The sequence below is a fragment of the Gossypium hirsutum genome, chromosome D01 (assembly GCF_007990345.1).
Source record: "Gossypium hirsutum isolate 1008001.06 chromosome D01, Gossypium_hirsutum_v2.1, whole genome shotgun sequence".
NCBI classification, from domain to species: domain Eukaryota; kingdom Viridiplantae; phylum Streptophyta; class Magnoliopsida; order Malvales; family Malvaceae; genus Gossypium; species Gossypium hirsutum.
Genome location: NC_053437.1, coordinates 26,716,057 through 26,742,725, shown reverse-complemented (window position 1 = coordinate 26,742,725; position 26,669 = coordinate 26,716,057). Strand labels below are relative to the sequence as shown.

At 36.0% G+C, this 26,669-nt stretch overlaps 2 protein-coding genes across 5 annotated transcripts; one reads left to right on the top strand and one right to left on the bottom strand.

Moving 5' to 3' along the window:
- Positions 1–369: 369 nt before the first annotated feature.
- Positions 370–16,932, top strand: LOC107922039 (phosphatidylinositol-3-phosphatase myotubularin-1). 4 transcript variants are annotated; one of them, XR_005909000.1, is made up of 20 exons: positions 421–824; positions 933–1,001; positions 1,232–1,306; positions 2,116–2,187; positions 2,861–2,930; positions 3,594–3,643; positions 4,489–4,778; positions 4,946–5,019; positions 5,117–5,177; positions 5,354–5,419; positions 5,811–5,910; positions 6,007–6,120; positions 6,638–6,807; positions 12,846–12,930; positions 13,272–13,481; positions 13,741–13,800; positions 13,936–14,000; positions 14,653–14,932; positions 15,071–15,873; positions 16,007–16,064. XR_005909000.1 is itself a non-coding variant. In XM_016851864.2 (19 exons), the coding sequence occupies exons 1-19, from the start codon at positions 714–716 to the stop codon at positions 15,587–15,589; spliced, it is 2,541 nt and encodes an 846-aa protein (XP_016707353.1). In that variant the 5' UTR covers positions 370–713; the 3' UTR covers positions 15,590–16,932. The 4 variants fall into 4 exon arrangements, 3 of the variants coding, with proteins under 3 accessions (XP_016707353.1, XP_016707354.1, XP_016707355.1); XM_016851864.2 differs by having other exon boundaries at positions 370–824; positions 15,071–16,932; XM_016851866.2 differs by having other exon boundaries at positions 750–824; positions 937–1,001; positions 15,071–16,932.
- Positions 16,387–22,973, bottom strand: LOC107922041 (3-phosphoinositide-dependent protein kinase 2). The gene is made up of 11 exons (XM_016851868.2): positions 22,384–22,973; positions 20,941–21,121; positions 20,720–20,772; positions 20,183–20,284; positions 20,003–20,111; positions 19,847–19,925; positions 19,376–19,541; positions 18,269–18,403; positions 17,995–18,161; positions 17,424–17,646; positions 16,387–16,762 (listed from the first exon to the last, which is right to left on the bottom strand). Exons 1-11 carry the CDS (start codon positions 22,582–22,584, stop codon positions 16,679–16,681), a joined length of 1,500 nt encoding a protein of 499 aa, XP_016707357.1. The 5' UTR covers positions 22,585–22,973; the 3' UTR covers positions 16,387–16,678.
- Between the last annotated feature and the right edge of the window lie 3,696 nt (positions 22,974–26,669).

The window sequence follows — 26,669 nt, the reverse complement described above, 5'->3', positions numbered from 1 at the left end:
ATCTTAAAAACCCTAAACCCTAAAATCCAAAAACCTAACGTAGGAAAAACGGGCAAATCGCGTCCCCCGTAACGCGCTACGTCAGGAAATCGCGGCCACGTCAGCGCGCTTTGCTGACGTGGCAACAAATCGCGTCCACGAATGGGTGATTTGTTGCCACGTCAGCAAAGCACGTTGACGTGGCCGCGATTTCCTGGCACGTCCCCTAACATCGCGGTGATGTAGAAGCGATTTGCCGAAAAATGGCCCATTCCGGTAAATAATAAAATACCGTGCCCATTTTAATAAATTTATAAAAAAATTAAGTTTTTATTGGTACATTGGTCAAACAAATTAGATTTAAGGTTTAGATTGATGGACGAATAAATCGGTTAAATTATTTTTTAATATTTTTATTTTAATAATTTATTGAATTGAATGGAATGATCGGTTCTGTCACCCGTAGAAACAAGGTTAGATGTAAAATTGAGTCCTACAAAAATGGTTTGTTGGATCGAAATTGAATGATGAAATCATCAAACTAACCCATTCCCAATCTGTTGTTTATGTGGCGATGCCGAAAAGCCGAAAACTTAACCCTCCCTTTGCCGCACGTCTCTTTCCTCTACTTTCTCTCCCCAATATCATTCCTTTCAGTCACTTCTTTACTTTGTAATTTTCATTTTTTTCCCCTTAAAAAAAGCGCAGAAAATTGAACTCAATAATCACCGGCTATGGCTGCATCGAGGCCGTCCCGATCGGTCTCCGCCAGAGACATTTCTATCGGTTGCGAAAGGTTGGACGGTGCTGGTAGTTGGGACACCCTTGAATGGACCAAAATTGAGGTTTTCTTTTTCTTTTTTGAAAATTCATGTTTCCAATTGCAGGGTTTTCTTTTTTAGGGGTGATTAGTTGATCGATTTTAATGATACATTAATGAATTTCAATTGCAGCCAGTTACGAGGTCGGTTTCACATGCCAATTTCGAGTTTTTGCTTGAAGCTGAGCGAGTTCTAGATGAGGTAATTAAGGATCATTTGTTTTGTTTTAAATTCCTTGAATTAAGTGGGCGCGCAATTTGAACTATTGGTGCATGCATTTTGTAACAAATAATTTAGATCACAAATTATTGTTTCAACTGAAACGAGAAATTCAGTGATTTTTAGTTTAGTTTTTTTAAAAATAAATAATTTTATTGTTATGAAAAGGATAGCGTAAGTAATGCCATTTTTAATTTACTCCTTTTTTCCAGGGCCATGGTGTTGTTCTTGTTAATACCGATGAGGCTGGAACCTTGTTTGTTACCAACTTTCGTCTTCTCTTTCTCGTGAGTCATTTGCCTTATGACATTTAGTATTTGGTAAACTGTTGCCATCTAGCATTTTGGCAACATATGACAGCATCATGTTAGCATGTTGGGTGAGTGAAATGATACTGGGTTGCAGAATGGATATGTATTTGTATATTGTGAACTTGAAATAGATTACATTTACATGTAAGATTATAGAAAATTAGCTCTAATTCTAAGCACCTTACAACTTACACAGTTACTTGATATCTAATAATGTAGTTTAATCTCTGGTTTTTTAAGTAAATAGGTTGAATGCTCCAATTTAATCTATGTCTAATTATCATGCTTTAACTTTTGTTTTAGGTTGATCTCACCCAATTACTCTTAATTCGGAAATTATATGTTTTTGCTTACTGTATGATTTGATATTGGTACAGAAATCGTCGATCTCACAATCTAATATGCTTTATTATTTCTTTATGAGATGTCTTGTTTTGATATGAAATTATTCTGCATGATGGTTGTTTATGTAGAGAAGATGAAAACATCTTAATAGAGATGACATAAGAGTTTGAAGAGACAAAAGGCATTCACAAAGAAAAGAATGAGCAATTAGTATTAGAAGAGACAAGTATTAATGGCTCGAATGAGTTAATAATGATGATAGAAAATGGACAGGCAATAGCATGTCTGCAGGGTTTCATTATTTCTGTTGCATTTTGCAAAACCTCTATGACATCACTATTCATGAATCTCTGTTATATGTATGCTTTAGTAGTACATGTATTTATTCATTCTTGTTACAACTTCAATGTAATTGATCAATTTTCTCCTTTTCTCCAAAGAGTGACGGGACCAGAAATATTGTTCCACTAGGTACCATTCCACTGGCAACAATTGAGAAATTCAACAAAATGGTAAGTTATTGTTTGTTGTTAAGCCTTGAGATATGAGCTTTGCCTTAGGTGGAGATTCAATTTGAATATATGGTGCAACAACCTCGATGTGGACCCTGCCAGTATAAATGAAGTTTGTTGGAATGAGTCTTAAGTGAGACTTTGGATCAGTACTGGGGTGGGGTGAGGGAGAGGAACTTTTCATTAGATCTTTATTCATTTCTGAGATAGTTGAGCAGTAAGTTCAATTGAGTGTTTTTAGAATTTCTCAAAGTTTTATAGGCTGGAAGAAGTCATCCTCGAGTACTCTTTTGATGCATTGTTTGGTCGTATATGATCTAAGAGTGACTGTTGTCAGCTGCATTCTGTTATGTCAGCTCAGTTAACCAACTGGCTCATGATACTTGATAGGTCTTAAACTGAATTGTCTCTTTCCTGTTTCCATAAGTTTCCTAGCCATCCAATAGTTGTTTGTGCAGAAAGAAATAAAAGAAAGACATGCAATAGCATAGGAAGTGTTTTAGGTCTTAATTCTTGCATGTATATTATTCTTTGTACAGGTTTGATATGCATTTATGTCTGTGCATGTGTGTGATTCTTTTTGTTTTTCTACTGTTGATAGTAGCATCATTAATTATTCTACGTTTCTTCTACTGGATAATTTTATTTTCTTTGTTGGCCGGAATATGTGTAGGTAGTGAAGATTCAATCAACTTCACGCAATGCTAACAAGTCTTCATCACGCCGTCTTCTTCAGATCATCGGTATGCTATGAATCTCTTCTAATACCTCAATTGTTTAAAAGAAAATTTTCCAAATGTATTGTAGAAATCATCCCCTTTTCCCACATTAGAATATGTGTGGAACTTTGAAGTTTGATAGGACATGGAAATAAAAAAATGGTAGGCGCTGGAGGAATGGAATGCAGACCTGGAGAGAGAGAGTAAAGACAACAATTAGGGATTATGCTTTACCTTTGTTTGTGAAGGGGAGTAAGGTTAGAATTTATTGTCGTTATATGCCAATGTAGAGTTAATTTATAACAGATTTTGTAGGGTGAAAAAAGAAATACCAGTAAAAAATGACTTCCAAATCCCAAGTTGGTTGAATTTAGAGAACTGATGTTTGAGAGGAGTTGTGGGAATTTGGTTCCTACCTAAATTCCCACATAGGTATTTTAAAAGCCTTAACATTCTTGCAGAAGATGCCAGTAGTGTTTCCTTCTAATATATTTCTTAGAAAGTAGCTTAACGATCTTTTAAACTTATTGTTTGTAACCCAAAAATTACAACAATGCTAATTTAATATCTTATGTGCAGTTTAATTTCTTATGCTGCTAGACCATATTTGCTTGGGTCATAAGCTGCTCTCTGATTCAATTGATATGGAAACAGTGATGGACCTTATGGCTTCTCTTCATCTTGCAGGAAAAGATATGAGAATTATTGTTTTTTGTTTTCGCCCTCGAACAAAGCAGGTCAGTTTTAGTTGTTAATTATTTGGGTTCCTTTTGTATTCTCACTGATTTTGTTTTTATTTATTTACTTTTGCACTTGAGAATTGGGCTCAATTCTAGATGCACGTGTCCCTCTACTAGAAGAGCTTGATTTTATTATAGCCTTCCCCAGTACCCAAAAAAAAAAAAGATGATGAAGAAGAAGAAAAGAGTTGGGGTTTTCAATCAATCATTTGTGCATTTGTTATAACAATGAAGACGTCAAAGAATTTGCAGTTTAGTGCTATGCAAAGGAATTAAAAATTGGAAAAATCATGCAATTTATTATGCTAAGCTGAGTGCAGCTCTAGATTATGTTAGGCTTTAGGTGGGAGGCAAATCATGCCTTGTTCTCCCCAACTACATCAGTGCTGGCTTTTGCTCGTAGGTTTATTTCTGTCCTAAGTTTTGTTCTTGTTTCATTTTTTATTCTCTTCTTATCTTTTTCAGCTGAGATAGTGCAGTGCCTCAATTAAGTTCGTTCATATGTCCAAAGGAAATAAATATGCTGAATTGAGTAGCGAGGACAATGAGTCTGTCAAAGTTTCTTCTAGGCATATCTTGGAGATTTATCCACTTGTAAAAGTGAAACTTTTGTTTTAACTTAATGGAAAAACAAATACTTGTATTGCTTGTACAAGAGTGAAAGAAGTCTTAACTTTCCAATTGTTGTTTTACATTGTAGTTTATTTGGAAAAGAAAAAGTAGTAAACCTATTCTATTCTTATTGAACAAAAAACAAAACTATTCTTTGACATCATGGCTCAGAGATTTAAGTAACTTATACGAGGAAACTAATGTGGTTGTAATTCTTTTTATCCATGTAGAGACGTGCTATATTTGATGCATTGTCGAGATGTACAAAGCCAGAAAGAATTTGGGATCTTTATGCTTTTACTTGTGGACCGTCCAAATTCTGTAACTTAAGCCCAAAGGTGCGGTTACTGAATGAGTACTTTCGCCTTCTTGGAAAAGGCTTCCATCATGCATCAATGAGGATGATTGAAGATGGTTCGTTTACAATGTCTAATGATTCTTGGAGAATAAGTGATATAAATTTCAACTACTCCCTGTGCCAGAGTTATCCATTCGCATTGCTTGTTCCAAAAAGTGTTAGGTAAGATACTGAGATCTTTTGAGATAGCTAGAGGAAGAAGGAAAAATTAATTAGATTGGGTTCTTTCCTGATTTTCACTTTTGAATTACATCAATCTATGATAAGGCTGATTTTGATATTTTGCTAGAGCTAAGGAACTAATTTTTATGCCTGGTTACTCATGCTAGTGATGATGAAATTATCCAAGCTTCAAACTTTCGTGCAAGGTCTAGGGTACCTGCAGTTTCTTGGTGTAACCCTGGTATGCAACAGATATAATTTTGTCTGCATGTTTTTTCCAATGAGATCGATCCATCCATTCTTATTTTGTGATTGTAATGTGATATTGTGAATAACAGAAACTGGAGCAGTTCTTGCACGTTCATCTCAACCTTTGGTTGGTATTATGAATACAAGGAGGTATTCCTAAGTTCTCAATTTGCCCCAAATCCCTTCTGTAAAATAATTCATGATAAAATTATGCTAGATAATAATGATTTCTATGACAAACATGTTATTTGGTTTTCCTTTTGATGAACCTTTCAAGGTTCAGAATATGGTGCATCTGATAATTCCTTTTTGTGATTCTGCTATAGCACTGCTGATGAAAAGTTGGTTGCTGCACTTTGCGCTCAACTCAGTGACGAAAAGGATTCGAGGAGGTATTTCTTTTAGTTCTTTCCTATATGATTTCATAGGTGTTTTGTCCTTTTCATAAGTATCGTGTCTACTTGATAATTTTTAGCTTCCCAATGAGGTGCATGTAAGTTATCAACTTAAAATGTCGTTATGTATTTTTCTTCCCACTAGATTTAAAACGATGATCTTCATCATGACATGGGAGCTTGTTCACAGAGAAAGCTCCTCATTTTTTTTAAGGAACCAGTTTTTTTTCTTTTTTTCTTTTTGTTGGAATATGCCTGACTAGTGTACACTATTTTAGAACTCTTGATGGTGTGTTTCCATTTTGCTGGTGGTCCAATAGGATGAAAGTAATGTTCCTAAAGGAACCACATTTACTTTTATTTTCCTATTATTCCTTTTTCAATTCAGGAAGCTATATATTGCTGATGCGAGACCAAGGAAAAATGCATTGGCAAATGGAGCAATGGGAGGGGGCTCAGAGTCATCTTCAAATTATTTTCAATCTGAGGTCTGTCTAAGGTTTGAGCTGGGAAGTTATGTTTCTGTGGCTCATGAAAATTGGCATTATAGTTTATTGATATCAGTTTCTTTTATTCTCTGTCAGATAGTTTTCTTTGGGATAGACAACATACACGCAATGAGAGAAAGTTTTGCTCGGTTTAGAGACTACTTAGATACACACGGTGCCGCATCATCAGATGGAATGTCATCATTCTTGGTTAGTCCTACAGTCATAGCCCTATGAAGTTCTTAATATATTATTATTGTTCAAGTGCATCAACAAACCTTTTCATACTGGAGGTAGATTTACAGAGAATCATGTTGATATTTGGTGCATAAGTTGGTAAAAATTTGTAAAAGCATGAATATGTGTGGACCTTCATGCTAGAACCTTCTTTTTTTTTTGTGTGTGTGTGTGAATCAAAAGCAAGCTGATAGTTTCTTTATCTAAATTCCTAGTGTATATTCTAAACTTGATTTTAAATTGTTAGGAGTGGATCTATTCAAAGATTTGCAGTATTTCCTTATTTTGAATATGAATTTGTTTGTATGCTGGGCTGTTCCCAGTGTTTCCTGGTGGTTGGTCAGCTTTTTAGGGTCTCGTGAAGTTGGTATTTATCAAAGGATATATATAGACAAGAATTTCATTTGAATTTTTGTTTTATCTTGTTGACTATGTTGAATTGTAACAGCATAGTGGTTAACATCTAGTCCATGGCAATTTTAACTGACAGAGACATGGTGGTTGGACTTGGGGTGGGGGAAACCTGAGCAGTATGTCTGCTTCAGTATCAACCCTTGGTGACAGTGGTTGGTTAATACATGTTCAAAGTGTCTTAGCTGGTTCTGCTTGGATTGCTGCACGTGTTGCTTTGGAATCGGCGGCAGTGCTTGTACACTGCAGGTCAGAATCCTTTTAAATTCATACCTTCATTTATTGATCTATTCTTTGTTGCATTTTCTTAATTTATTTTTTAAGTTTATTTGAGGATAGACCAACTCCATCCTCTTTCTTACAATTTTTTCCCTTTTAACTTTTCAGTTAGGTTTGATTGAGGCCATTCACATGAATTTGTTTAACTGGTACTGGGTTGGCTGAACTGAAACCTAATATTGTAAAATGAGAAAGAAAACTAAACATGAAAAGACAGTTTTGCAGTCCTAATCCTAGTAGAAAACTCAACACTAAATTCGATTGTGATATAAAAAGCAACTAAGACAAATAAATGAAAACGATAAAAGAAACTTGTCTCCTTGTCAGTACATAGTATGCCTTGAGGCCACTACCAGGTTCATCTCGTCTGCTTAGTCTTTCTCTTCGCCCTCTCCACACGCCTCCCCCCCCCCCCAAAAAAAAAAAAAAAAACAAAAAAGTGAATTGTCAAATTTCATCCCTCATGCTGACAACTGCATTGTTTGAAGACAGATTGATTTGACAGATTGGATAACGATCAGAGAAGAAATAGAGGTGAAAACAGATGAGAAAGAGAGATAGAAAGAAACAAATTTCATTTCATATTCTGCATGAATGATAAAGCTATTCCCCTCTGCTATTTAATGGGATTTGTGTCATTGCAACAAAATAGGAGTTTTTTAGCCGTACCATGACAGCTATGTGAATGACATGCTCCTGTTTTGATAAACAAGGCTTCCCTAAAATGCACCATACTCTTTACCCTTAAACTCACCGTTTCACTAATGTGATTACATTAAACGCAGTGTTTGACTTAACCTATTAACAGAAAAGAAATAACAGAAAATTTACGATAAAAAAACTGTCTCATAACAAATACTCCCATGCAAACTTGATCCTCAAAGGATCAAAGGCCGGATATTGACGCTGCAAGTCAGTGAGAATTTCCCAAGTAGCATCTTCTGGCAAGGCATTCACCCACTCAACCAAAAATTCAGTCACTGCTTGGTGACCCTTTTTGAACATCCTCCTGTCAACAATTCAGATGGGTTCTTTTACCATGGTTCTATCAATGTTCATGGCTGGAAGCAAGGGCTGTGCTGCTTGGTTACTAATGCATCTTTTGAGTTGCGACACATGAAAGGTGGGGTGAACTCTTGAATCCGGAGGCAGTTGGAAACGATACACCACACTTCCCATCTTGGCTTCTACTCAAAATGGCCCAATATACTTCAGGGCTAACTTCTGGTTGAGAATTTGAGAATTTTGCAAACAGATTGCTGACGATAGGGCTGAAGCTTTAAGTAAACCATATCACCCACTTGAAAGGCTTGTTCGCTTCTCTTCCTGTACACAAAGTGTTTCCTCCAATCTTGAGCGCGTTTGAGGTGGAACTGCAAAAGATTCCTTGTGGCCTCTCGTTGTTGAAGGCTTCTATCTACACATGCTATGCTAGAGGAGCCAGCTAGGTAGGGCGGATGTTGGGTGGTGCCTGTCCATATAGTGCGTTGTATAGAGTTTCCTGGATAGCTGACTGGAAAGTAGAATTGTACCACCATTTTGCTAGGGGTAGCCAACAGCTCCAATCTTTAGGTCGATCCCGCGTCATGCATCTCAAGTAATTTTCTAGGCCCTTGTACAAGGCTTCCATTTGTCCATCCGTTTGCTGGTTGTAGGCGGTTGAAAAGTGGAGTCTGGCCCCTAGTTTGGTGAAAAGTTCTTGGCAAAAGACACTTACAAAAACCTTGTCTTTATTAGAGACAATGATGTCAGGTAGACCATGGAGTTTAAAAATGTGATTAAGTAAGCTTGGGCCACGGTCAAAGTTGTATACCGATGAGCTAACACCACAAAGTGACCATATTTTTTAATTCGATCGACCACCACCCATATAGTGTCCTTCCCTCTTGACAATGGCAAGCCTTCTATAAAGTCCATGCTTATCTCGGCCCATGCTCTTGTAGGCACTGGTAATGGCTGAAGGAGCCCCGGATATGCAGCTATATGATACTTGTTTCTTTGACAAACATCGCACTCCCTTACCCATTTCTTAATGTCTTTTGTCATCCCCTCCCAAAAGACCCAACTAGCTATGCGATGGTGTGCCGCTGACATGCTCGAGTGGCCTCCTATACCATTGCTATGAAAAAATTGGAAAAGCTCCCTTTGAAGGTCAGGTTGTGCCCCTACCACCAATTTTCCCTTCCTTCTAAGGCAAGTGCGATCCCAAGAATACTTACAATGAGAGGCAGGGTTACATTGTATATCCGCACACAGTCAACTCAACTTGGGGTCCTGTTGCCATGATATTTGTACCCGAGGTCAAAGATCTGAGACTATGGAATTCCAATCATTTGAAAGAGTTGAGTAGTGGCATCTGTAGGTTGACTAGAAAGGGCGTCGGCCACTAAGTTTTTACTCCCCTTCCTGTAGATTATGTCAAAACTGTAACCTAGCATTTTTCCCTCCCACCTTTGTTGGAAGGGTGTGATGGCTTGCTGGTCAGAGAGGAACCGAAGGCTTTGATGATCGGTTCGAATTTTGAAGTGTTGCCCAACAAGATACCAGTGCCATTTCTTGACAACCAACAGTGCTGCCATCATTTCTTTCTCATAGATCGACAAAGTCTGATATCTAACCCCTAAAGCTTTAATAAAGAATGCTACAAGGTGGCCTTGTTGATGGAGAACAGCCCCAACTCCCAAGTTGTTGGCATTCGTATCAACACAAAACTCCTTGTGGAAATCAGGTAATGTGAGAAAGGGGTCGAGCTTACTGCAATCGTTAAAGCTTGAAATGCATCAGTAGATGAAGCAGACCATTTCCATTCAACTTTCTTCAAGAGGTCAGTCAAAGGCTTGGAAATGGTTCCATAGCTATTTATGAACCTTCAATAATATTCGGAGAGCCCTAGGAATGACCGAAGATCCTTCACGAATTGTGGGGTTGGCCATTGTAACACATTATCAACTTTGTCCGGATCCATAGCCATGGTGCCATGGGAAATAACATGGCTGAGATATTTGATATTGGTGGCTCCAAAGTGACATTTTTCCTTCTTGGCAAATAGTTGATGGGACCTCAACAAGCTAAGCACCTCTTCAAGTTGTAACAAATGCTTTGACTAGGACTTTGAAAACACTAGTATGTTGCCAAAAAAACCCAGCACCGGCTTCCTCAATTAGGGCTTAAACATCGAACTCATGAGGATCTGAAAGCTTGAAGGTGTGTTAGTGAGCCCGAAGGGCATTACTAAGAACTCGTAATGACCCTCGTGTGTCTTGAAGGTTGTCTTGTTGACATCCCCTTCATACATTCGAATTTGATGATAACTAGATCGCAAGTCCAGTTTAGAAAAGAACTTCGCTTGACCTAACTTGTCCAAAAGCTCTTCTATTACCGAAATAGGAAAATTGTCTCGAATTGTCATCTAATTTAGTTTCCTGTAATCTATGCACAAACGCCAACTTCCATCCTTTTTTTTTCCCATGACGATTGGTGAAGCGAAGGCACTATTACTATCCCTTAAAATCCCAGTCTTCATCATCTCTTGTACCAATCGTTCCATCTCTGTCTTCTGAATGACATGGTAGCGATCGGGTCTAACTTTAACGATTACGGATTCATCTTTGAGTGGTATCTTATGGTCATGCAGCCTTGGACATCCTTAAAATCCCAGTCTTCATCATCTCTTTTAGACATCCTTGAACTTTTCTAAAAGAGTGAGCAGTGCTGTAGGGATCAATTTTGAAGGTATTCGTAAAGAAGTGTGCTCAGTAGTAGCCATAAACAGCATACAAGGTCCCGTAGGATGTCGAAGGATGGAGAAGCTCTTAGTGGCTTTGGTGTTGCTCATGATCTAAATAGACCTCGGAGCAATTCCTTGTAGTAGACAAGATTTGTCTTCATAAATGAACTGCATGGTTCGGTCACTAAAGTTCCATTTGGTGGTCCCCAACAAGAGAAGCCATTACACTCCTAGAACCATGTCACAACCTTTGAAAGGCAAAATAAATAAGTCAATAGAGAAACTAACCCCTTGGAACTCCCAAAGAACTCCATGACATATTCCATGAGTGTACAAACTTCTTCCGTTAGCCACCATAACCCTTAACTTGTGTCTTTGACTGTGAGGGATTGAAAGCTGCCTCACGAGCCTCGCACTTATAAAGTTATGCGTGCTACCCAAGTCCACGAGAATGATGACACTCATGGTTCCAAAAAAGGTTGCTACCCTCATTGTATGTGGACCTTGAGACCCTTGAATTGCGTGAAGTGAAAGAATGGGATCCTTAGGTACAGTTTCAGAAGGGGACTTCTCCATCTAATCTTGACAGTCAAGAAATTCCTCACCTTCTCCATCTGAACAAGGCTCCATCAATAACTTATACAACTATGACCTAACACATTTTTGACCCACACCATATTTTGCCCCGCACCAAAAAGACAATCCTTTCCTTCTCCTATCTTCGATTTCTGCTAGTGACAATGTCTTTGTTGATGCCCTTAGATGATCCCGTGGCTGAAGCTAAGCTACTATTGTTGCCAGAACCCATGGTTCCCATGTTGTGAACCTTCAAAGTGGCAATTTGTTGGTTTTTGGAACTTTGGCCATGCATAGGTACAGAAGCAAATGAGCGACCTAGACTTGAGCATGGTGACAGGAATCCACATTTGGGAGAGTGGTTTAGAATGTTCTCGACTTGCCTGGCTAGTAAAAACCCTTCCACTGAGGATTTGGGTTTGAACAACTGCATGTATTGACTAATTTCACTCTTCAAGTTACTTGAGAAAATAATTGCAGCACAAGACTCTGGCAGCTGGACTTGGTTCAATAAACTGATTTGTTGCTTTAATGCGACTAAGTCTGCCATTGGGTTCTGGAAATAATTCGATCCAAAACGTTCATGTAGTCCCTGAGCATATGTCTCCCAAATGAGCGTGTGGAAACCTCTTTGCCATTGCGTGTAGAAATGATATCAGTCTAGGGCCTTGCCCTCAAGGTACAGCATTACAGTCTTGACTCTCGCCATAGGAGGAACTCTTTCAGCCTCAAAATACTGTTTGAGTTTGGCCCACCATCCTCTGAAACCAGTACCGGCGAATTTTGGACACTCCAATTTGTGATTTCCCTACTGCGCAAAGGTACCCATGTCAATGCCAGCAAAAGATGGAAGAGTATCTTTCCAAGGATGACCAGATTGTGGTTCCTTGGGTGGAAAACTAGGTGGGGGTCCTCCCAAGAAACCCTTTCCTTTATCTGGTGACTGCCCGACAGAAGACAAAGCTGACAAGCGACCCAAATACTGCTCAAACAGGGTCTAGAGCTCGAGCTTAAGCTCCCCCTTGAACTCATCCTTCCACTCTTTCATCCTACCCTCCTAGCAAACTTCCAACTGTGAGAAGTCCTGCTGCAACTTGGACACGTCCTGCTGAAGACTGTTAACGTCCTTTTGACTCTGAGTGCTTACCCCTTCACTGATCATCATAGATCCTATGGCTCTGATACCTTTGTTAGAAGACAGATTGATTTGATAGATTGGATAACGATCAGATAAGAAAGAGAGAGATAGAAAGAAACAAATTTCATTTCATATTCTGCATGAATGATAAAGCTATTCTCCTCTGCTATTTAATGGGATTTGTGCCGTTGCAACAAAATAAGAGTTTGTTAACCGTACCATGACGGCTGTGTAAATGACATGCTCCCGTTTTGATAAACAAGGCTTCCCTAAAACGCACCGTACTCTTTACCTTTAAACTCACCATTTCACTAATGTGATTACATTAAACGCAGTGTTTGACTTAACCTATTAACAGAAGAAATAACAGAAAATTTATGATAAGAAAACGGTGTCATAACAAGTGCATCTACCAGTAAATGATGTGAATGACAATACATTTCTCGTTGTTTACCTTCTATTTTTTCTTAAAAAAAATCACATTCAAATGCACATTAGACCTACTAAATATTTTTTATCCTCTATCCTGGTGTTTCTTACTTCTTTCTTGGCTATTTCATTGTGCAGTGATGGATGGGATAGAACAAGTCAGCTGGTTTCACTTGCAAACCTGATGCTTGATCCATATTACCGGACATTCACTGGTTTTCAGGTACTTTCTGAACAAGGATACCATCCTTGTTTTTGCATTCTCCATTTCTTGAACCCACCTCTCATTCACTGCATTACAGCACAAGCTGCATAGCATGTACCAGGTTTTCCTTGTACCTTTTCCCGGTTCACTTTTTCTTTGTGAGACATCATCACATGTTTGCCATTAGTTTTGAGATCAATGATGTTAATATCATGTGCCCTTGCTACTCCAAAAATGTGTTTTTACTGTTTATTTTCAACAGGCCACATCCACATGATATGCTGGTAGTTTTTCTGTGTGCTATGAACTTGTGATAACCAGTTTCCTTTTAAGTTCTGGACTATTTTATCTCGACGCAGGCACTTGTTGAAAAAGATTGGCTAGCTTTTGGGCATCCATTTTCAGATCGTGTAGGAATGCCAAGCATATCTGGATCTTCATTTGAATTAAGCAGAAATGCTTCTTCTACGGGAAGTTTTTCATCATCACCCTTGCGCCAATCTTCAGGCTCATCTCAGGCATCTAATTCATCTCATGCACAGAACAATTATTCCCCCATATTCTTGCAGGTGCACGTGCTGACATATATTCTTGGTTATTCTATCAACAAACTAGCATTTTTTTGTAGTTTTGTTAATTTTGATGGACTGCTAAAATTATATTATGATCCTCGTGAAGTTTTTAAATACAGTTACCTTCATTAGTTTAAAGGATGTCCTTTGTCCTACCTGAAAAAGAAACATCATTAGATCACCATTTAAAGCCTCATGGAACATGCCGAAAAAGAGGCAGTGTTTTCTGATGAAATCACATTTGGTTCTTTTGCAGTGGGTTGATTGTGTTTCACAGTTGTTAAGGATTTATCCATTTGCTTTCGAATTCTCCTCAGTACGTATCTTTCTTTGACACCGGACATGCATTTCTTGTTTTTCACTTTTTTTTTTTAATGAGGCTGACATTTCATTTGTATTATTCTTTTTATCCTCCCATAGTTAACGACGTTCTTACTTTATGGTGGTTCAGAATTTCCTGGTGGATTTCTTGGATTGTGTGCTTTCTTGCCGTTTTGGAAATTTCTTGTGTAACAGGTAATTTGAGAAGTGCGACATTTTGAAATTCCTGGGATTTGCATGCATATCTAAATATAATCCAAATACTGTGGAATGCTCTCTAAACTTGTTTTCATGTACTAAATTCATCTTTATCTTGGTTCCTTAATGATCAAATTGCCTTGTAAACAACTTAAAATTTACTTAAGGTACGCTGAGACAGCTAACATTATCAACCATGTGTTTACTTCAAATATAGGTACTTTGCTTCTGAGATGACATTGGGTTCATTCCACATGATCTTTAGGAAGCTAGTCATCTGTACTTCTGTCCATCTAAACTTACACTGCCTTCTTTCTGTATGTTGGTGCCTTTGTAGGAAAGTAGTTGAATCTGTGTTTAATCCCTTCCTTCCAGGAGCAGTGTGTTTATTTTTACTATCTTTTCATTTCACAAGATCATTAGATTTATAAGCTTGCAGAACTGTGGAACAAAGCTTATGGTTCTTTGTACCTTAGATTACGACTATGGTATGTTGTTTTATAAATTTTTAACGAACCTAGCATTAGTTCCTTCACTGTTTATTAGTCCGAAAACTGTGATTCTAAATCTGATTTCTGAGCTAGCTGCAGTTGTCATGAAGTTTTTATTCCTTCTAATTTCTCTGGTAATTTTTTAAAAAAAATTTCAGTGAGAAGGAGAGACAAATATGTGGTGTAGATGAAAGTTGTGGATGCTTGTGGGCCTATTTGGCTGATATGCGTTCTTCGGAGGGGAGGTCCCATGCCCATTATAACCTTTTCTATGATACATTGAAACACAACGGGCCACTTTTACCTCCAGCAGCTGCTTTAGCCCCAACACTTTGGCCCCAATTCCATCTTCGTTGGGCATGTCCTTTCGAATCCCAAGCTGGTGAGCTTGAGGCTGAATGCAGGAACATGGCTATAAAGTTTTCCGAACTGCAAAAGGTATTAAATCTTATGATTTTGGTCACTATCCCTTCTGGTTAATCAGAAATGCATTGTGGCATGAACTGGAAGCATGTAATGGTATTACCAAGCACAAGGTTTTTCCGAAATATTTATCTGGTGTTGTGATGCTAACAGGCTAAAGAAGTGGCTGAAATGAAAGCTAAAGAATACTTGGCGGCCATGGAAATATTGAATGTGGATCTACAAAATGAGAAACAGGTCAGCAGCTCAGCAATTAACTTGGCAAAAAGAGCCAGCAAAGAAAACGCAGCCATACAGCGAGCTGTACAATCACTGGGGTGCAGGGTTAATTTTACAAATAGCAGTGATTCTACCGTTGATGTTGAAAGCAGTCTGATGGAAACTTCGCAAAGGTTCTCTCTTCCTAGAAGAGAATCTGAATATACAATGGAACATAATGACAGATCAGATTTATCTGTTTCGATTACGGTTGTGGCAGATGATGTTGTTCCCAGCAGCAGTCCACTCGGTCAAGTCTGTGAAACATTGTGTCCTTTGCGTACACAGGGCAGGGGTTGCCAATGGCCAGATGCTGCCTGTGCTCAGCTTGGTAGCCAGTTTGTTGGACTGAAAGCAAATTTTGATGCATTTGACCGGCTTTCTATTTATGACCGATATTTTAAGTCAGAATAAAAATATGGATAATCAGTTTTTTGCCTTGATAATCAGATTTGGTACAAGAAACTGGATATCTTGGCTCTCTGCTCCAAAGCAGGTCTGGAGATATATTTGGCACATAGATATGACCCTAGCTTTTTGGATGGGTCTCAGGATATGTTGTACAGAGAACGTAGAGCCAATTTCATTGTTACCGTTCTAGTTTTAGATATCGATGGAGGACAGAAGCAAGAAAGTGTACATTGTAGAGGCCATGCAGCTAAATGCCCAGTTTGGTGCTGGGTACCTTTCATAAGAAGGTATTTTCAGTATTTTGCTATAACTTGATTCTTTTCTTGAACAAAGATTTAGTTTGTGTGCAAATTTTTAGGCTATTCATTTGCAGTAATGTCACCCCTATAATTTACAAATTGATGCATACTGACAATGTAGGATTCGCGTAATTGAGCCGAGTCGATTGAGGATATCTGAATTGGCTAACTTTTCTTAAGCTAACCTTATTTGATGGCCCGGATTTTATAGCTATAGATGCATTATATGGATACATTGTTCCGAGTTGCATTTTTAATAAAATCAAATGTGGGTTTATCAAATTTATTATTTTAATATTAATATAAAAGCAAAAGAAAATAGAAATGTAAGTTTTTAATTTTTTTCCTATGTTTACTTTTCAAGGTTATTAAAAAAGACACAACTTTGAAAAGCAATTGCTTTTTATTTGTTACATAAATATATAATTTTTGGGCATTGTATTACAAAACCTAATAAAACACCCCAACTTTTCAAGTCTCTGCAAACCCAAGAAAAAGATAAATCACGAAAAGAAATTTTCATTAATGGCTGATGGTAACATCCTTTGAATAACATATAATTGACAGCAAAACCCCTTCCTCTTCCCCACTCCGTTTTTTTCACTTAAAAACTGCATTTCAGATTCTACATGCTTCGAACAGGTATAAAAGTCTTCATCACACAACAATTCTACGAAAGAAGGAATGAAAGCTTACAATGAACTGCCAGCGGACAGCTGAATCTGGAAACAAATAGCTTCCGGATGTCCATTGTTTAATAGTTCCCATGTGATGTCCATCAAATAGAATCCCTTCACCGGTTTTGAAGCCCTTCGATCACTTTTTTCCACTGCCATGCTCTTTGTTTCGCATCATCAAATGATAGCACCTTTTTTGGCTGAAGCACCATAAATCAGAAAAAGCACAAAAGCATAGCCACAATTGAAATGTAAAGGTTAAAATGTGTTGTTAGCCCCTGTACTTGTATAGGATTTGAGATTTGGCCCCTGTACCAAGTTAAAAATTTAATCCTCCTACCTTTTCAATTTAAAATTTCTAGTTCAATTATTACCATTGTCGTTGGTAGTTTCTATCAAATTTTGTCAATTTAACATTTATTTCTGTGAATCATATGCTACGGCATATGAGAAAAATCAAATCAGAATTCCAAATTGATAAGTTCTGACAGTAAATACTTACGATTTTAATGACTGCACTGAGATTTTTAAATCAAAAAAGTAGAATGACCTAATTTTTAACTTTTTAAGTATAATGACTAAATCTCAAATTTTGTCAAGTACAAGTATAATGACTAAATCTCAAATTTTGTCAAAGTACAGGGACTAACAGCATATTTTAACCAAGTATAAATCCTTTATCTTTCATTATTCACACCTATGATAACCATATAATATTTTGATCAACCATAAAACAGTCCCAGTGTTGAGAAAAATGGAACACAAAGAGCCAGTGTGTACTATAATTCCAGATTTGCAGTATCATTCCATTAATAAATTTGACTTCATTTCTATCCTACCAGGACATGATCATATACTTACCGTGCAAATCTTGAAGTGCGATGGACTTGTGACCTGGACGCTGAGGTCATTAGAATTGTTGGACCAAATAATGTTCCCTTTCACGACCAGTTTTGAAGGATCAACATAGATCAATTTTGGCTTGTCGGTGAGGATAAGCTGCACCTTCTTGCTTGATAACTTTTGTAGTTTCTTCACCATTGAGATCATAAGAACAGATTCCCCCGGATCCAAAAATTGTTGCCTGTTTACATCAGCAGTTGGGAGAGAAACAACACAAGCATTAAGGCTCTATTGGTTAAGGACGGAAAAAGATCGAATTTAATAGTTGAGCCGACAAAATAGCGAATTCTTATATGTAGCTCAACCTTTAGAATCAAACATTTTCCTTATCGTTTTCTTTTCTTTTCCTACCAAGTGGAATATAATGCCCAATCTATAGCTGTTTCCCTAAGTAGCAAAAATGGACAAATCAATGATGCTACTAGATATTAATAGGTTCTAGAAGTCCACAAACAAGCAAAAGTTGTCTTTTCAACAAAATCAAACGGCATGTGCTGAAAAAATAACAAGACAGGATGATGATAAATACCATTTTGAGTCGAAGGAATCAATTGAGGCAAGTCTAGTTATATGACCAGAAGATTCCGCTGATGATGAGGAACTGACGATTCCATCACTCTGCCCGGCAGAACCATCTCCAATGTGCGCAGGATTCCATGAAGAATCATTATAATCATCACCATCACTTGATTGAGCCTGAAATTTTAACATATAATAATATTCTAAAGCTTACAAAACACAATATGTAAAGGGAAGTTGGATTCTATCATAAACAATGATTGAAAAACATGCTGCCATCATACCCCTGTCTCTAAAGCAAGCTTTGGAGGGGTTTGTGCTCTTAAACTACTCCAATCAATTCCCCTAAAGAAAGGATGCATCTTGAGCGTGGCATAACCATCAGGTCCAGCACCTGGTCGTTTACTGGGATCTAGATCCTGCACCGAATAGTTGCATTATAATTCTGAGGCCACAACTTGTAACTCAGAAGTTAACATCACACGTCTGAAGCTAAAAGGGGAAACAGTAGTAATGTTGGATGTGCATAACTCTGATCCTTTCCCAAAGAGAAATCACAAGAAAAATAATATGTGATTGTGCTTTAAGATTGCAGCCTATGAATCTCATCATGATGGCTTGTTTTAGAGGGGGAGGGGAGGGGAGGTGGGAAATAGAGATAGGAGAGAAGGAAAAGGGGTAGTAACTCGAAAGGGATGACAGTAAAAATACAAGAGAAGAGAAGGATCGATATTCAAACTGGAATTGGGAAAAAGGAGAAAAATGAAACAGTCCGTAAATAATTTCTCCATCAGGATTCACCATTTGTATTGCCATCTTAATATGAGCGCTCCTAGAGGTTTATTTCTTCTATTATACTTCACCATGAATAAATGAATAATCTGAAAATGTAGAGAAGCAATCTAGAGGAAGCTTTCACATTAACTCTCCATAGAAATACTACAAAATAACAACAGTCTCCAATTAAAGCAACCATTAGAATACATAAAACAATTATAAAAATTTATGTAAAAGTTTTATAAACAAAGTCATTTCTTGTTTATTAGGAAAGTGGATACCCTAAAAGAATAAGGGAAATTATCTCATAATTTCAAAAACGAAAATTGATTTTCCATCCCAATGGGTGCAGAGAACCCCATGCGTATTGAATTCTTTGCAGTTTCTGAGTCCTTTGAAAACTTGGCTCAAATTGACCGATCAGATTGTCCAAATATATATTAGTTACCAAGCTGATTTTATTCTATGATCTTTCCATCATAAATATACAGAAACAAATATGATATGCATCTAATAAGAGAAGAAGATAACAACTGCTTTAAAAAGTCTTAAACATGCACGTTTATGGATGCACGGTAGATACAAAATCCAATAAGCAGAAATTTGGAGCTCACCAATAAGCGATCAATAAGGTCTCCAGCTTCTTCAGAAAAATAATTTGGAAATCTTATATCTCGGGCTATGATTCTTTGAAATATTAGCCATTCACTTGCATCTTTAAAAGGAGAAGTCCCTGAAAGCATTTGGTACAAGGTGCAGCCAAGTGCCCAGAGGTCATTTCTGTTTGAATATGTTCAAAAGAACAAGCTAGTTATCCTATGAAGAAGATCAAGGAAAACAACTAAGCCCAATCACAAGTCCCTACAATTGAATTATTATTATTTTTCTGGGCCAAAACAATTGAATTATTTAGGAAACCAAATGGTAGAGGGGAAAGTGTGGTGGAAAAGGGGGCATGGGAGAAGGAAAAAAAAAACAAAGAAAATAAAAGTCCACAATTATAGCAAGCTTAAGATTCCATTTCAAGTTTCACAATTTTAATCAAGATTGTTGACAAGCTCATTAAGAGATTGAAGGTCTCTTACCCGAAAGTAGCTGGAGAAGAATTTAGAACTTCAGGAGGAACGTATGCGGCAGTCCCCACAAATGTGCATGCCTTATCATCTGGAGATGACAATGTTAATCTTAAACATGGGGAGGGAGGGGGGATTTCAACACGAAAAAAATCATCATGATTTTACCTGAGGATGCATTAGGAAGGACTGTAATTTGGCTATTCTGCATGGGCTTTACGCTGCCAAAGTCAGCAATCTTAATATGCCCATCTGTAGTAAGAAGCAAGTTCTCTGGCTGCCATGTAACAACAAACATTAGCATTTTTAAAATGTCAATGTAATAGAACATGCATGCTGTGAAAACACCTTAATATCTCGATGTATCAATCCCATGTTGTGTATGTATTCAAGAGCATCTACAACTTCTGCAGCATAAAAGCGAGCTTCATCCTCTGATAAACGACCTTTCTGAACAAAAAAATAGCCAGATGGTGATACTGAACCATGAATAAACCAATAGATATCAGACCAAGTGCTAAATAACAACAATAAAGTTTGAGCTCAAGAATATACAGGCATTCAAAGCTATAACTAAGGGATAGAGTTGGCAACATTATGCAATGAACTTTGAAAGGCTCCAAACTGATGATTGAGTAGACTTTATATCATAGATAAAGAAGTATATCTGACTATCCCAGATTTATTATCATTAGTTTTGCCAGAGAAATCGAGAACAAATATACAATTGAAAATGTTCACCAGATTAATTGACGGAGCAACTAATCAATTTCAAACAGCTCAATCAATGCTCCGAGGGGGGAAAAAAGCTACCACACAACACACCCCTCTTTTATGTATGAGTTTTCTATGAGGATGTAGGAATACATGCCAAGAGTAACTTACTCTTGTTATTTGGTCAAAAAGTTCTCCACCTTCACAGGACTCAAGTGCCATGTCTTCACAATATATCAAAGAAAACAACGTCAAACAATGAAGCAAATTGAATGAACTGGCAATACATAATTAATGGAAGAACATCAAGGAAGAATTTTTCCTTTTTTTTGTAAAAACTAACTAAACAAGTATGCGCATAATATTAATAGAAGACAACTAAAAATACCTACATAGTGAAAAAGTATCTTGAAATGTAAAATAGAGCCGCACAACACCAGGATGCTCCAATTGGTCAAGCACTATACGTTCCAGCTTTACATATGCAGTTTTATTTTCCTTAGTGATGAACTTTTTGTCCATGATCTTCAAAGCATACACCATTCCCGTATCCTTCTTCTTTGCCCTCACAACCTGATGGATATTCAAAACAAAAACAACGTGAATAAGAAGCTCAAATGAGAAATGGTGAGTGAAGAAAAGGATATACTAAGTTAAATAAATTAAAACAATTTCCAATAAAAAAAATAAAAAGAAGAAAAGTTTACAGCAGCAAAAACTAATGATAATAAACCCCCCCGCCAAGCAATGTCAATGAACACACACACACACACATATATGTATGTATATATTCTAAACTAACATATCAAGCAGCCGACACTTCTATACAAATTTCATTTCATAAAGAAGTGGCATGAAACATAAATAAATTTGTCCAGTTTGGCTCATCCTTTTTCACTCTTAAACATACAGACAGTTTTTGCCTTTTCTGCTCTTATCCAATATATACATTAATTTACTAAAAATATCAGAAACTTCTTCATTCACATCGTTAATGTCTAGTACACAGCTGAAGTGCTCAAATAACAGAAAGTACTTTAATTTAGCCTCACATTTTCAAAAACTCAAATTTCTAAGAGTAACAATAAAAAGTGTTTATCAATAAGTTATTTAGATTCTGAGATGGTGAAAAAACAAAAGAGCAAAAAGGGAAAAAGAGATCAACAGCATAAAAATTAACCAAAAAAATATTTAATATCAATGTCATTATCTGTAAGACATAAAACAAAAAGAGAGCAATAAATAAGATCTTGATCCAGCAGTAAAAGGAAAAGCAGTAGGCTCAAAATCCCTCACTCCACTGATGTGCAAGTTGAACTATCGCCGATTTGCTAGTTATGAAAATAAGTAAACAATTTGAGGGTAGTAAAATATCACACATAGCCTAAATAAAGCATATATAGTTCAATATGCACATGAGTGCGGTAGGCTAAAAGATTTTCCGTTCATTCTCTTTCCAAGCATAGCCTAAATATTACACAGTCAGCTAATATAGGAAACAGAAACAGAACAACACATTGTTTATTCAACAGAACTTCATGTTTTTCTTTGCACTAAGTTTCTATAAACTAAGCAAAATTATTTCCCTTTCATTCAAATAGCTTGTATCACTACTAAAAAAACCCACAAAATTCACAAAGATAGCCAAATTTATACCAAAAACTCACAATTCATAAAGAAAGCATCATTGCCCATCAAGTTCATAAATTAAAGCATGCATACATACAAATAATAATAATAATAATAATAATAAATTATAACCAAAAACAGTGTGTGATCTACTTAGAGTGATCTGACTAGAATCAAACTCAAGTACAACAAAAAAAAAAACTAACCTTCGAGTAAGAACCAACACCGTAGATCTTACCCAGTTCAAAATCCTGAATACTGAAATTCTCTTGAGGAGCTCTAAATGCAAAGCTTTTAGATCTCTGAACATTGTTAGAAGCACCAGTATTAGAAGAATTGTCTTTGTTAGTATCATCAGTTCCCTGAACCCTAAGCTTTGAATCAAAATCCTTCTCCATGGCCAACATTTCTCTCCCAAAAATCCCCTTACTTTCCCTTTTACAACATCACAGCAATAAAAATAATTATTGAGAGAAGCTTTTCTTTTTCGATTTTTGTTTCCAGTCAAAGAGAAAAAAAAAAGAAAAATAATCCTTTTTCCTCTTTATTGAGATAGATTGGATCTTCCTTAAATATTCTTCTGAAAAAATGAGGAGAAAAAAGTTGAAATTGATTCTTTTCTTGTCACTATAATATAATTTTATGAAATTTATACAAATTTGTGTAACTATAATTTAAAATATAGATTATATTATATTAAAGGAAAAAGATGAAAATGAGAGTGATCAGCTTTTGAGGAATTTCAAAACCCTAGAAAGAAAAAATTAATATATATAAAAAAGTGAAAGAGCTGTCTGTATGCTAACTGCCAAGGGTTCAACTTATCTGTTGGAATTAATTTTTTTTATCATATAATTATTTTAATTATATTATTAAAATTTAATGTAAACATATATAAATTATTTTAACATTTATCGATAATGATTTGTAGCTACGAGTTTGGGAATGACTTGAGTTAATAACGTTTAATTTGATTGTAATTTTTAAAAAATATAGTTTAATTGAAATTTTTAAATTAAAGTAGGTTTCTAATTTATCTTTTTTTCAGTAATGCTAATTAATTCAATTATAATATATAAATTTTAAAAACCAAAGGGCTTTTTATTGCAATAACAAGAGTGTTGTGAGTTTGGTTCTTTTATTGCTGTAACTTGTTCCCAATTCAATATCTGCTAAATGAATTTTATGGTTACATTGGTTTGAAATTATTTTAGTTTTACATATTTTAATAATTCATTTATTATATTTTATGTTTTATTCTAATTAATTGTAACTATTATATTCAAATATTTAACTCCAAATCCGCATCCCTTATTCATATAAATAATAGGTATTTAGATATTTATTCACATCTGCTCTAAAACCATAACAAATAATACTTTTAAATTTTAAATATTATTCGAATCCCCTTTTTGAAATGTAAAACATGAGTGTTGGGGGGCATTGAAGAGAGGCTGTTAGCACATGCCATCCAATGACGCTACATCCTTTTCTCCTTTCTCCCATAAACAATCTCTAAAAATAAAAAATAAAAAAACCTGACTGAAGGTTAAGTTTATTACATTCTTTTTATATATTAATTTAATTGCTCTACTAAGCTGAATTCTTTTAATTAAATTTGGTTCTCACAGAAACAGTAATTAATATGTTAAATTTTCAAACACAACTCCTATAATAATTCATTTCAACTTGTTTATTTTTATTTTTGAATTTTAAAAAATTTTAAAATTATTTATTAATGTAGCGTATAAGACAAATATTACTATGACAAGATGAGATACACCAGGTGAGTTACCACGCCAACATCGTTAAAAATTTAATATTTTAGGTATTTAAAAAAATCTATTTGACTTTTAACTTAAAAAAGAATAAAAGTTAAATATAATTATACTTTTTTAATCAATTATCTTCTTCTCTTTTATTTTTGTCAATATAGATTTATGAATTGGCATCTAATAACATTTCCCATTTTCCTTGGTAACTTTCTTTGTGAATATTAAAAATAAAATTACGTGTTGAATAAAATAGAGTAAATTATAATTATTGAGAGTAGTAAGTAGGTCCAAAGCATGGGCGGTAGGACCCAGGTTACGTGTAGGCAAGAAATATGGGCCAAGTGGGTTCCCAAAGAAAAGCATTGGGACAAGCCCACGTTGAGCAACCACATATATCAACCGCCCTTTGATTGGGACGTCAACTATTACATGGAACCAAACTCCACAATCTTGACTTCTCCATAAAAATAAAAAATAAAAACAACTTCATATTATTTAAAAAGTAGGGCAACAATGGACGGTGAAGTTAATAAAGTCTAAACAATAGTGAATCATTTTTATATTTTTACTAAAGTGATGCTTTGTCTCTTTATGTAAACTTTTTTTGTTCTCTTTGTACTTTTTTTTCTTGGTTTTCTCTTATGCCTTAGTTCATGGAGATTGATAGTACTTATACAGAACAAAGGAACATATCAAATGGCCCTACAGATTGCAATGAAAGCTTCCAACTCCTAGGGCTGCAAAGATATGGGAAGTTAAACCCACATTTCATGTCTAAGAAAGGTATTAACCGGGATATTTGAAAGTAGTTATTCTAAAATTTTGGCCTTTCAAAGGTACGATTGATATTTTCTAGTTGGAATAGAATATTTTCTTTTTTACTTTTAGCAATGAAAACGATAAAGTTGGAATAGAATATTTTCTTTTTTACTTTTAGCAATGAAAACGATAAAGGGTTGAGGTTCAGTGTCCATTGTAATTTTCCACACTCAATCCGTTCGTCGAAACCAGATATGAAGTGCCAAGAGCTGAGCTGTTGAAAACACTAAACCTTTCTTTTTAAACTAACATCTTGCTTAGGTGGCTACCCATTTACTAGAGAGGCATTCAACTAACTAGAAAATATATATAATTGAAATCAAAATTTTTAAAATGTTACCACCCCACTTTAAAAGTTTAAAGATACGAGTTTATAACCTTTGAAGGCGGTTTAGAAAATATTCATAAAATCAAACGAAATTTCCTTTCGCGTTACTGCTCGAGCTTGTAGTTTAAAACTCTACTTAATTTTATCTGAAAGTACCATAACCCACGATTGATTATAAGCCAACAAGGTTGTCAATAAACATTCGAAGTACAAAATATTGTTTCAAAATACAATTTAATGATTTTTAAATGGTGGCATCTAAGAATCATCCTAATACCCCCAGTAATTACATGTTACCCACGAAACACAAAGAAGGCTCACAAATGGCCGATCAATACATTCAGCCTAAGAACCTAAAAATAAGAAGAAATAACGGAATAAGTTTGTAAGAACTTAGTGAGTTCCTGGGACATACATCCCACAATACATACCATCAGGCAATAAAAGGTCAGACTCGAACTGACGAGCCAACACGCCATACTTGGTGGATACAACTTTCTATGATTTGAAGTATCCACTAGCGAATACTACCGCAATCAAACTTAGCTTACTAGCTTACACTATCTACTTTTGAAAACTCGCCTATGGTGAATTCGCCACTTGCATGACTACTCTTTTACACTATCAGACTTACTGTTTATTTTACATGCAACGTGCACTAATATTTTCACGCATACACCCTTTTTCCCACATACCCCCTTCCTTGCGCTAGCTTTTGATCCCAGTTTTGAAGAACCATTTTTCCTATATTTTCATACCGCTCATTAGAGATTTTTACCATTCATCACCTTCGTACCCTCCTAACTTTCCTTCTTGTTTCCGAACACTCATGTGTTCCCCAATAAGGTCAAGTTTTTCACTAGTCATGGTTTGCACTAGAATGTCATACCGGAGACAAAACGTAATATATTGTGTCTTCTTTTTATCATTATTCAAAACATCTCTCTATTGTCTCCTTACCCCAGTCTAGATACGGAGCTTGTGCACCAAGAAATGAGTATTTATACCATTTATATGCCAAGTTTCTAGGTTTGTTTCACGTTTATACCCTTGCATGCAATGACTCTTTGACCACATTTCTATAGACACGAACCCCAAAGACAAAGGATGAAACCACTTGGTTGTACGGTGATAACAATGAACCGAAATAATGCAGATTTACAAACTTAAAGTACATAGGAACTCACCTGAATACTTTACTCAAAGCTTTGTCTACTCTATTAGTTCATTCCCTTTGTTATTGGGACCTTTTCCCATTTCTTTGGCTAAAACAATAAAACAACCTCTTTAAACAAAATAATAATAATCAAAACTTTATGAAGTGTTAAGAATCTATAGACATGCAAACAATTTTTGGGTAGAAGTTTCCTTCCTGCCTAGTATCTAAATGAAAATCCTACTAAACCACTCTTACAATAACCTCTTCCTTCCTGGTAAAACTTAAAAGAAGGTTTAAGAGTTTACCAGTAAATGGATTAGGACAGAAGCTCTCCTAAGCTTAACAGACAACACCTTCATTATCAACGAAAAACTCTCCTAGTTTTTCTTCAATAACAACGAAGTCTAGTAA

Excerpts from the sequence above, each read along its gene's own strand:
- LOC107922041 (XM_016851868.2), bottom strand. The coding sequence starts at position 22,584 with ATGTTGGCCATGGAGAAGGATTTTGATTCAAAGCTTAGGGTTCAGGGA. Across the intron at positions 19,542-19,846 it reads TCTTCTCCAGCTACTTTCGG|AAATGACCTCTGGGCACTTG; the intron begins GTAAGAGACCTT and ends ATATTCAAACAG. Across the intron at positions 18,404-19,375 it reads ACCTTATTGATCGCTTATTG|GATCTAGATCCCAGTAAACG; the intron begins GTGAGCTCCAAA and ends TATTCGGTGCAG.
- LOC107922039 (XM_016851864.2), top strand. The coding sequence starts at position 714 with ATGGCTGCATCGAGGCCGTCCCGATCGGTCTCCGCCAGAGACATTTCT. Across the intron at positions 5,911-6,006 it reads CAAATTATTTTCAATCTGAG|ATAGTTTTCTTTGGGATAGA; the intron begins GTCTGTCTAAGG and ends ATTCTCTGTCAG. Across the intron at positions 6,121-6,637 it reads ATGGAATGTCATCATTCTTG|AGACATGGTGGTTGGACTTG; the intron begins GTTAGTCCTACA and ends TTTAACTGACAG.